General features: G+C 45.0%; 1 protein-coding gene across 1 annotated transcript; it reads right to left on the bottom strand.

The window, feature by feature from the left end:
• Positions 1-1,082: 1,082 nt before the first annotated feature.
• On the bottom strand, positions 1,083-10,984 carry GPHB5 (glycoprotein hormone subunit beta 5). The gene is made up of 3 exons (XM_083581020.1): positions 10,235-10,984; positions 5,743-5,947; positions 1,083-2,164 (listed from the first exon to the last, which is right to left on the bottom strand). Exons 2-3 carry the CDS (start codon positions 5,944-5,946, stop codon positions 1,976-1,978), a joined length of 393 nt encoding a protein of 130 aa, XP_083437146.1. The 5' UTR covers position 5,947; positions 10,235-10,984; the 3' UTR covers positions 1,083-1,975.
• Positions 10,985-12,027: the final 1,043 nt, after the last annotated feature.

The following is a 12,027-nucleotide window of genomic DNA, read 5'->3' as shown; positions in this document are numbered from 1 at the left end:
GAAAATATGGTTTGAAGCTCAACATCAAAAAAACGAAGATCATGGCCACTGGTCCCATCACCTCCTGGCAAATAGAAGGGGGAGAAATAGAAGGGGAAGAAAAGCAGAGACATCACCTTGCCAACAAATGTCCGTATAGTTAAAGCCATGGTATTCCCAGTAGTGATGTATGGAAGTGAGAGCTGGACCATAAAGAAGGCTGATCGCCGAAGAATGGATGCTTTTGAATTATGGTGCTGGAGGAGACTCTTGCGAGTCCCACGGACTGCAAGAAGATCAAACCTATCCATTCTTAGGGAAATCAGCCCTGAGTGCTCCCTGGAAGGACAGATCGCGAAGCTGAGGCTCCAATACTTTGGCCACCTTGTGAGAAGACAAGCTCCCTGGAAAAGACCCTGATGTCGGGAAAGATGGAGGGCACAAGGAGAAGGGGACGAGAGGACGAGATGGTTGGACAGTGTTCTCGAAGCTACCAGCATGAGTTTGACCAAACTGCGGGAGGCAGTGGAAGACAGGAGTGCCTGGCGTGCTCTGGTCCATGGGGTCACGAAGAGTCGGACACAACTAAACGACTAAACAACAACAAGATGGGGTATGCCATTTGTGTACAACAGTGGTGGAGAACCCTTTTGGTCCAGTGGGCCAGATCTTTATCTCCCCCACCTTCTGGTCAGCTTTTGCAGGGTGGGTGGGACCAACACCCCTCAACCAGCCGGCATCATGATGACATTAGGCAACTGCTAGGTTGGCAGCCCCCCCCCCCCGTCAAAGGTGACTCACGAGTGGCACACCCCTCACAGGAAATGCACTGGTGAAGCAGCACCCAGAACGATTGAACCCCTGCCTCAAACACCCGGTGATGGCACCCAGGGGTATCAGCTGATAGACAGGGAAATGGCCTATCATGATTTGTTTGCTTTCTTGTTTTTCTTTTGGATCTTCAAGGTGCAATTTAATCAGTTTTGCACCACGTTAAAATTCCACTGCAAAGAAGGACAATGAGTCACTGCACACAACGGCTATCATACCGTGATTTCATTTTATTATTATTATTATCATTATTAAGAACACAGGTGGATTTGCAGATCATATGAGACCAGGTACCGTCATTGAAACAGTCACCGAGCAAGAGATAGAAATCAAAAGGGTTTTGTTTGTAACTAACTGCAGTTAGGGACCTATTATTTCCTCCCAGTTGCAGAGAAGATTCCACCCCACAATTTAAACAGGGAAAACAGCAGTGTTTAATAAATAATGCAGGGTGTTTTTTTTTAAAGGAACGCTAAGGCAGTTCTGGGTTTAGGAAAACTCTGAACCCAGAGGAAAACCCGTTCTACTTGGGCAAAGCTGAACGCACAACAATGCATGCTGGTGCTGACTTGGAGAATAGCGTATGAGAAGGTCTGTAGAGTTAGTTCCTATACCATGGAGCTGCCTTTTTGGGGGAAGGACTGTGGCTTAGGGGCAGAGCATATCTTTTGTGTGCATAAGGCCCGGGTTCGAATCCTGCAGCTTCCCAGCCTGGAAAATACCCTCTGCCTGAAACCAAGTCAAACCAGCTTTTTCCCTCAAACTTGGGTCTCTAGCTGTTGTAAGACTGCAGCTCCCATCATCCCTGACTGCTGGTCCTGCTAGCTAGGGAGGATGGGAGTTGTAGTCCACCAAGAGCCAGAGACCCAAGTTTGAGAAAAACAGCATTAAGTAGACAATACTGAGCTCAATGGATAATGGTCCGATTCAGTATAAGGCAGCTTCCAATCTTCCTGTATGTGCTGGTGACGGTTTCTAAAGCCTCAACTATGTGGCTATATGAAATCTCTAAATAAGGGCCAATGGGGGGAGGGAAGAGACATTTCAGAGCCAAGCAACTACATTCCACCCTGATTCGCAGCGCCACCATTGCCCTACTGCCGGTTTTCGCCAGCAGCAGGATTGAGCCCTCGGAAGGTTGCGCTTCAGCCGTTGTGCCAAGGGCTCAGGCAGTCTCGCATTCCGTGGTTTCGGTGAGGCACATGCCGCAGTCACACCGAATGGCCTTGAGGTACGTGTAGAATGGGCTGACATTGGCCGCACAGTTTGGCAGCTTCACCGTCTCCAGCTTGGTCTCGTTGTAAGTGCAGACGCGGTGGTGAGCTTCGATGTAAGGGGGTTTCAGCACAGGTTTCTGGCCACAAGGGAGGCAAAGAGAGGGAGAGGGAGAGAAGGAGGAGAGAGGGAGAGAGGAGATGTTAGCCTAAGCATGGCTGTACGGACATGTGTGATTGTCTTTGGACCAATCTTGTTTTCTCCTGCTCCAGAGGGTAGGACCCAAACTAATGGCTTCAGGTTACACAAAAGGAAATTCCGACTAATAATAATAATAATAATAGTTAGAATTTTATTATTACAGTCACAGACCAGTTCCAGGTCACTTACAATATCAGGAAAATCATAAAACGCAACAGGAATACATTGAATTGCAATTGGGTATAACAGATACAAATTCAGATATAGCAGCAGTTAAAAAAATATATTAAATCTTGATCACTAAAATATAACCTAAAATTATCATTTAAAACCTTGATCATTTTGGTAGTACAGCTTGTTCCCTAAGTTTTATGGCAGTCGCACAAAATTTGGCCACCCTTAACGTAATCTCTAGATCCTTGTCCTCTACCAGGAGTTTAATAATAATAATAATAATAATAATAATAATAATAATAATAATAATAATAATTTATTTATACCCCGCCCATCTGGCTGGGTTTCCCCAGCCACTCTGGACTGCTCCCAACAGAATATTAAAAACACGATAAAACATCAAACATTAAAAACTTCCCTAAACAGGGTTGTTTTCAGATGTCTTCTAAAAGTCAGATAGTTGTTTATTTCCTTGACATCCGACAGGAGGGCGTTCCACAGGGTGGGCACCACCACCGAGAAGGCTCTCTGCCTGGTTCCCTGTAACCTCGCTTCTCGCAGTGAGGGAACTGCCAGAAGGCTCTCAGCGCTGGACCTCAGTGTCCGGCCTGAGCATCAGGAAGAACTTTCTGATGGTAAGAGCCATGCAGCAGTGAAATGGACTCCTGTGTTTTGATTCTATAATTTAATTTTTCTAAATTGTTTTCGCTCTGAAATTTTTTAGTTGTTCCTATATTATCTGTATGCCACCTTGAATCACTGTCAGGGAAAGAAGCAGGGTAGAAATAAATTACATAATAGTCATAGTTTCTGAAGGGCTGTCATGGAAGATGGAGTAAGATGGTTTTCTGCTGCTCTGGATAGTAGGACCCGAACCAGCGGTTTCAACTTACAGGAAAGGAGATTCTGACTAAACATCAGGAAGAACTTTCTGACAGAGTCAGAGCTGTTGGACAGTGGCACGGTCTGCCTCAGGAGGTTGTGGACTCTCCTTCCTTGGAGGTTTCAAAGCAGAGACTGGATGGCCATCTGTCATGGATGCTTTAGTTGGGATTCCTGCACTGTCAGAGATTGGACCCTCGAGGTCCCTTCCAGCTCTACAGTTCTATGAGTCTATGAAATAGGTTTGTCCTCAGAATTCACCAAAACCTGCATATAATGAAGGTGCCAGATATGCTAGACTGGTGACTGGGAGCATCCACCGAGATCACATAACACCGGTCTTGAAAGACCTACATTGGCTCCCAGTACGTTTCCGAGCACAATTCAAAGTGTTGGTGCTGACCTTTAAAGCCCTAAACAGCCTCAGTCCAGTATATCTGAAGGAGAGTCTCCACCCCCATCGTTCTAGCCGGACACTGAGGTCCAGCGCCAAGGGGCTTCTGGTGGTTCCCTCGCTGAGAGAAGCCAAGTTACAGGGAACCAGGCAGAGGGCCTTCTCGGTAGTGGCACCCACCCTGTGGAAAACCCTCCCACCAGATGTCAAAGAGAACAACAACTACCAGACTTTTAGAAGACATCTGAAAGCAGCGCTGTTTAGGGAAGCTTTTAATGTTTGATGCATTACTGTATTTTAATATTTTGTTGGAAGCCGCCCAGAGTGGCTGGGGAAGCCCAGCCAGATGGGCAGGGTATGAATAATAAATTATTATTATATGTTGAGAGAGAGTTTCACAACTTAGTGGCTGCCACAGGAGATGTCCTCTCCTGGGCTACAGCCACCCTCAGCTTCTGAGGGCGGTGGAACATGCAGGAAGGACTCCTCTGTCAGTCTTAACACCCAGGAAGATCTGTAGAGAAGGAGGTGATCTTTCAGGAACTTGGGACTTGTGGGCTTTCCAGATCACACCCAGTCCTTTGAATTTCCTCAGTGAGAAAAGTGAGAATGAAAGCATTTATTTCTCCATCACAAGATTTTATACACAAACACACACACGTGGGGAATCAGGCTCAGAGCTCCTGGTGTGTGGAATGAAAAGGAGTCTAAAATTAGTCACAATCTTGTTCTGCTTAATGTGCATGGACTTGCTTGCCCTGTTTTGTCACACCCACTCACAAACACCTAAAACAGCACAATTACCACAACTCTGAGGCAACCAAAATTAGAAGCAAACATATTACTGGGATATGGAATAAAAGGCATTCCCTGTGAGTCAGGGGCTCTATTTTAATCCCCGAGGAATTTTCTGTCGGTGGAGCAATAAAGGACAGTCCCCCCTTAAGTGCTTAAGCTGTAAGGAGCTTTCGAAATTATATAATGAGAGCATTAAGTAATTGCTTGAGAATATATTTTGCCATGCAACTACTAAGGCGTTCTTAAGAAGAAAGAGGTGGAAACCTGCCGTGCGGAATTTTTAAACAAGTGGCTCTCATTAGAGATGCAGCCCCACTGCAAATATGCAATATTCGGTGATGTCAGCTATTTGTGTGTCAGAACAAGCCATTAAAAACCTCTGGAAAGTTACAAAGTAAGGATGGTGGACAAATTCTGTTCAGTTCACATTTAATGGTAAACCAACCAAATTGGCACTTTCCAGAATAATATGTGAACCAAATCACAGCCCTCTCTCAAAATTCTCGCCCCTCCAAATTTTTCAGTTCAGTTCTACAGCCAAGTAATATGTACAAAATTGCACACACTGTGGTAAAGTGTGCATGAAAAATTGCATGTATTCATGAAAATTAACTCAGAAAATGTGTATGTTAGGCAAAAATGCATATCGAAATGTGTATGTGAAAAGAAATTGGCACTAAAATGCTAGTGGGTTTTAATGAGTACCTTTCAAATATTTGTTTGTTTGTTTTATTAAATTCGTATACTGCCCTTCATCCGAGGATCACAGGGCGGTTCGCAGCATAAAAATACAAAATGGAAACACAAACTACATAATAAAACAAAAGCAAAAGCAAAGCAACCAATAATGATGTGGAAATATGGAGAAGATTGGAAAAATAAGAAACTGAGGAATACTGAAATGGACCGATTTGCCCAGACCAAATTACAAGTATCGTGTCCATGTGTCCTTTATTACAGAGGATAGTCCCCTGTTTGAAGGAATGTCCAGACCAAGTCCAGATTAAAGATAAAGAACCCTCAAAAGAGAGAGTGTATCATGGAAGGCCACTGTTATTTTGAGGAGCTTTTAAGTGGGGAACAACAAGGCTCCTTATGGCGTTTATGGTGCCTCCCCTTTCATCCCCTAACTCTAGTGCAGGAGGAAGGTCTGTGGTTCAGTGGTACAGCATCTGCACACAGAAGATGCCAGCTTTGATCCTCAGCATCTCTAGGTAGGACTGGGAAAGAGCCCTTATCCGAACCCCTTGGGAGCCCCTGCCACTCACCTCCCAAGTCTGACAGCGGCCCCAGCAGGAGTCTGTCGTAATTCGTATCGCCTTGCAGCCAGGCTTCTTGGCCAGGAAAGTGAACTCACGCACGGCACAACCAGTGAACGTTTGAAGGTTGATGCTGGGGGGCTTGGGGGCACCAGCCCAGCTGGCCAGGATGAAGAGAAGCAGTGAGCCTTGGACCATGGATGGGAGCTTCATTCTGTGAGGGAAACAGGAAAGACGGGGACTTGTTAAAGAAGCTCGCTTGGGGCATGTCCTGCATCAGAACTGGGCCTTTCCAATGTCTTTGGACTCCAATTCCCATAATCCACTGCCAGTATGGCCAACAGTTGAGGATGATGGCTATTGTAGGCCAACAACATCTGGAAGACCCACCCCATCCTTCTTCTGCATAATCAAGATCCCACCTTGAGGTCCTTAAACCAAGTTACTTCAACCACACCTTATTGCTGATATCTCGGACCTTTGACTCATTACAATGACCTCTTTCTGGTGGCTTGTTTTTTTGTGAACAGTTTTGGCAGTGCTGAAAAACAGCTCCTCATCTGGGTGATTTATTTATTTTTTGGCAGCCAGCAAGGAAGATCACTTACACATTTATATGGTCTTCCATCACCCTCATTTGCCCTCAGTGGTATCAATAGATGACAATATCATACTGCCCTGGGGATTATTTGAAGGCTGGAGGAGAAATAGCTAATGTAAATAAACAATACATGAATCATGCAGCCAAGTCTGGCTATAATTGGCTATGCTTTTATTCACTGATATCTGAGAATAACATCATGTTATATCATCCCATCCATCTCCACTACATGGGATCATTCATGTGCCTCGTTCAAGAAGGTGGAAGGTGGAATTTGGAAAATCAATCAAAATTAATCGGCAAAATAAAAATGGAAAATCAATAAAAATTAATTGGCAAATAGGTGGAAGGTGGAAGGAGACAGGTGAGGCACCACCCTAAAATGATGTTGAAGGGTCAGGACATCAACTATGTAAAATAAATAAAAGTTGAGAATTTTCACAACCTGAAAAGCCTTTTTTCTGCTAGAAATGATTGTTTCAATCCCCAAACAGGAATTATTAAACATTTGGTGTCCCCTCCCATTGTTATAGCCCTTTCAGTTTTGCATTTCAAAAAATGTTTCCAGTGTGGGGAAATTCAACATCTCTCTGGCTGCATGTCTGAAGCTGAAAATCTTCTAGCCAGTTTCTACCTGAACTCAGATAGGGGCTATCTTTAGCATATGCGCCGCCGGGGTGCAAAGATCCGCCCAGCGCCCCCAAATTTAGTTTAGTTCCCAAATTAACTTTTATTATGCTTATGTCAGACACCATGCTTACGCCTTATCTCTTGTTTACAAAAGAAGGGAGGAAAAAGAAATGTGTTTCTCGCTTAGCGTTCATCGTAAAATGAAGAAAAAATGCAGCTCGCAGGATTCATAGTGTGTGCTCCAGGCACGCTTTTGCAGAAATGGAAAACTAAAATCGCGTCGTGCTGAAATGCAATTGTAATAGAGTCCTAATTTTTTTAACAATTTCTCTAAATGAATTAGACCTGTAAGTGATGAAATTAAAATGTGCCATTGCGAATGATAAGTGCGCCACTAGCATTGCGCGTCTTTGGTAAATGAGCGCACAAAGTCAAAAGTCCTTTCGTGAAACAGTAGGTATAACTCTGGGGTTGCGGCGCTCATCTCGCTTTATTGGCCGAGGGAGCCGGCATACAGCTTACGGGTCATGTGGCCAGCAGAACTAAGCTGCTTCTGGCGAACCAGAGCAGCACACGGAAACGCCATTTACCTTCCCGCTGGAGCGGTACTTATTTATCTACTTGCACTTTGATGTGCTTTCGAACTTCTAGGTTGGCAGGAGCAGGGACCGAGCAATGGGAGCTCACCCCGTCGTGGGGATTCGAACCACCAACTTTCTGATCAGCAAGCCCTAGTCTCTGTGGTTTAACGCACAGCGCCACCTTGGTAAATGAGTGCACAAAGTCGAAAGTCCTTTCGTGAAACAGTAGGTATACATTTCAGTAATACCTAGGTATGTATGTATTTTGTTTTTCTAGCTTGATCAAAATTATTTATTATTTCATAACAGGTAGATAGTTAAGAGCTTAGGCGGCTTCAGCGGTGGGCGCCCAGCGCCCCCCAGAATTTGGCGCCTGGGTGCCCCACACTCCTTGCCCCTTTACCCCTGGGTAAAGATGGCCCTAACTCAATGGGACTTACTTTAGAGATTGCATGTATAGAGCTGTTCTGTTAGTCTTGGAAGAAATTCATACTAGTTTTACACCAATTTTATCCTCAGTGCTTCCCCAACCCCCAAATGAATCCTGGGAACTGTAGTCTGGTGATATGAGAATGCTGTATCAGAGATCCATAACCCTTGTGTCAAAGAACTACAATTCCCAAGATTCTCAAGGAAGACAGAAAGCCTGTTTCAGTATTTTAGGACAAAGCATAGAAATGTCTGTAGGGAAACACAAGATTTAGTTTTCCATAATGGGGCAGGGGGAGGACTTGCCTAATACAGAGGTCTTGACAAAATACAAAACCTAGTGTTGGAGCAGGAGATTTCTCTTCCAGGACAGTAAAATACAGGCTTATTAGCAGCCATTACTAAGTTGTTAATGATGCTCATTTTATCCTTGTAACAACCCAGAAATGAAAGGAGGGAGGGGCGGTGGGTGGATTTATGGGTAGTGATAGTTAAAGCTATGATTTTCCCAGTAGTGATGTATGGAAGTGAGAGCTGGACCATAAAGAAGGCTGATCCCCGAAGAATTGATGCTTTTGAATTCTGGTGCTGGAGGAGACTCTTGAGAGTCCCATGGACTGCAAGAAGATCAAACCTCTCCATTCTGAAGGAAATCAGCCCTGAGTGCTCACTGGAAGGACAGATCCTGAAGCTGAGGCTCCAATACTTTGGCCACCTTGTGAGAAGAAAAGACTCCCTGGAAAAGACCCTGATGTTGGGAAAGATGGAGGGCACAAGGAGAAGGGGACGACAGAGGACGAGATGGTTGGACAGTGTTCTTGAAGCTACCAGCATGAGTTTGACCAAACTGCAGGAGGCAGTGGAAGACAGGAGTGCCTGGCGTGCTCTGGTCCATGGGGTCACGAAGAGTCGGACACAACTAAACCACTAAACAACAACAACAACAACAACAACAAAGCTCAGCTTGAGCTCAGGTCTCCCCATTCCAAGTCCAAAACTCTAAGCCAGCAGTAGCCTTCAGGGTTGCCATATTTAAAAAATATAAAAACACCCTGGAAGTTGCTGAGCGCTTTCTTTTTTTTTTAAGACAAACCCCAAGGATCCCTAAGATCCAGGACAAAGAACCTCCTCTCCGAAATTCCCCTTTGAAATTCTGGAAATGTCCAGTAAATTCCAGACGTATGGCAGCCCTAGTTATAGTTTTATTATTAAAGATGCTCACTTTCCATATACGTTTATTTTTATATGAATCCAGACAATATGGAAGTCCTAGAAGGACATTGTTGCTTTGGGAAAGGGAAATCTGTCTGTGGGTTATTGGTTGGTTTTGCTCCTGTTTGGTGTACTAGTGAAGCTGGAAGATGATAGCTAGATGATAGCTAGATAGATGATAGATAGATAGATGATAGATAGATAGATGATAGATAGATAGATAGATGATAGATAGATAGATAGATAGATGATTGATAGATAGATGATAGATAGATAGATAGATAGATAGATAGATAGATAGATAGATAGATAGATAGATATAGATAGATAGATAGATGATAGATGATAGATAGATAGATGATTGATAGATAGATAGATAGATAGATAGATAGATAGATGATAGATAGATAGATAGATAGATAGATAGATAGATAGATAGATGATAGAGAACATGTTGCCTTCCAGAAGTTTTGTTGGACTACAAATCCCATCACCCCCTGCAAGGATGGCTAATGAACAGAGATGATGGAAGTTGTAGTCCAACAAAACTTCTGGAAGGCCACATGTTCTCTATCTATCATCTATCTATCTATATCTGTCTATCTATCATCTATCTATCTATCACCTATCTATTACCTTCCAGCTTCCAGATTCTCCATCGCTGATATAAATATCTACCTATCCACCTATGTATCTACCTGTGATGGGGAACCTGTGGCCCTACAGATATTGTTGGACTACAATTCCCTTCATCCTTGATAATTGGTCATCCTGGCAAGGGTTGATGGGAGTTATAGTTCAGCATCATCTCGAGGGATCCAGGTTCCCCATTCCTGTTTCAATTTTTATTTCTGGTGCCCAGCTGGGACCTTTTTCCAAATATGAAAGCCGGGGCATTTTTCTCACCTCTCTTTAAAAGAAATAGACCCATTTCAATGAACCTTTCTGCGGCCGCCAATTGCCTTCGTTCGCTGTTACCTCCTGGTTGCCTCTAGACCAGCTGCAAACAGTGACCTGCACCTTGCCAAAAGACAACAGACTCTCTTACCTAGCTTGAGGAATGCCCCTCGCTTCTCCAGCTGCGGTTCTGCAAGGCGGTCGCTTGCCAAAGGACGGGAGACGGCCTCCTCCTCTGTCAGTGTCAGCTCTTGCCAGAGCTCCTTGCCAGCTGCTACTAGGCTGCTTAATTGCTCAAATTTATAGAAAAGGCTGTGTCAGTCAAACCACAATGGAGGCAGATCCTTACTTGAACACGCAGCGGCATCAAAGGCGATGGGTTAGAAAAAGGAGCCTCTCTTTCCCAGGGCTAAGTTCAGGGATATTGTGTGGTTTCCCCCCCCCCCCCTTAACATCACCCGAGTGGAACAAAAGGGAGCATCTTGGTGGGGCTGCAGGATCGTGGCAAGGAAAAAATGAGCAGGCCACTGGATCTCACCCCCACCCTCCTTCGTGGCATTTTCCACCCCTTTGGCATTCAGAATGGTGCAAAGTCAGTCTCCCAGGTATCCGTTATCCAAGGGAAAGCAAGAGCTGAGCCAAACGCACAATAAGGAGAGGATCCGCCAACAAAACCTCGAGTTAAATTTCACTGCCTTAGCTCCTTTGTTGTGTGAGGGTGGGGGGTGGGGGGGTGGCCCGCACATTTCCTAATTCCGTGCAGTGATTATTGCAAGGTGTGCGTAACCATGTAAACTTTGCAAATCGCTAAGGAGTCGGCTGGCCCTTGGTTTTCTGTAAGCATGAACACTGCAGGTGTAAAAGAAGAATTGAAAGTAAGAAAACGGTGCTGTATTTGGGGAAGTTTGCTTGCAATAAATGTGCATATTAGGCAAAATTGCACACCAAACCGTGAATATTCCGTGTGTGTGTGAGAGAGAGAGAGAGAGAGAGAGAGAGAGAGAGAGAGAGAGAGAGGGAGAGGGAGAGAACTACTGATGAAATTCTCATGAGGAATTTCATAGGAACCTAGGAAGTTGCCTTCTATTGAGGCAGACCCTTTGTCCATCTAGCTCCATACTGTATGTGCTGACTGGCAGCTGCTGCCCAGCATTTCAGGCAGGGGGCATTCACAGGCCCACCTGGAGATTCCATGGAATACTGAACTTGCAAAGCAGATGCTCTGCCAGTATAATAATTATTAATTAATTATTATTATTATAATTTATTATTTATACCCCGCCCATCGGGCTGAGTCTCCCCAGCCACTCTGGGCGGCCCCCAATCAAATGTTAAAAACAGTGCAGCATTAAATATTAAAAACTTCCCTAAACAGGGCTGCCTTCAGATGTCTTTTAAAGATAGGATAACTGCTTATTTCCTTCACATCTGAAGGGAGGGTGTTCCACAGGGTGGGCGCCACTACCGAGAAGGCCCTCTGTCTGGTTCCCTGTAACCTCGCAATGAGGGAACCGCCAGAAGGCCCTCGGCGCTGGATCTCAGTGTCCTGGCTGAACGATGGGTGTGGAGACGCTCCTTCAGGTATACAGGACTGAGGCCATTTAGGGCTTTAAAGGTCAGCACCAACCCTTTGAATTGTGCTCGGAAACGTACTGGGAGCCAATGAGCAATGGCCCTTCTCAATAACTCAGAGAAAGGGCATGAGAGAGAGAGAGAGAGAGAGAGAGAGAGAGAGAGCGCTGGTGTGGAAATGTAGCTAACACAAGTCACCTCCAGACTTGATTATTGTAACTCACTCTACGTGGGGCTGCCCTTGAGACGGACCCAGAAACTCCAGCGGGTGCAGAATGCCGCAGCAAGACTCCTTACGAGGTCCTCGCTGTGGGATCACATTCACCCGGTGCTATACCAGCTGCACTGGCTCCCGGTGGAGTACAGGATCAG

This window comes from Podarcis filfolensis, assembly GCF_964270895.1.
Source record: "Podarcis filfolensis genome assembly, chromosome: 1".
Taxonomy (NCBI): Eukaryota; Metazoa; Chordata; class Lepidosauria; order Squamata; family Lacertidae; genus Podarcis; species Podarcis filfolensis.
This window is presented reverse-complemented; position numbering and strand designations above follow the sequence as displayed.

Excerpts from the sequence above, each read along its gene's own strand:
- GPHB5 (XM_083581020.1), bottom strand. The coding sequence starts at position 5,946 with ATGAAGCTCCCATCCATGGTCCAAGGCTCACTGCTTCTCTTCATCCTG. Across the intron at positions 2,165-5,742 it reads GCCGCTGTCAGACTTGGGAG|AAACCTGTGCTGAAACCCCC; the intron begins GTGAGTGGCAGG and ends CCTTGTGGCCAG.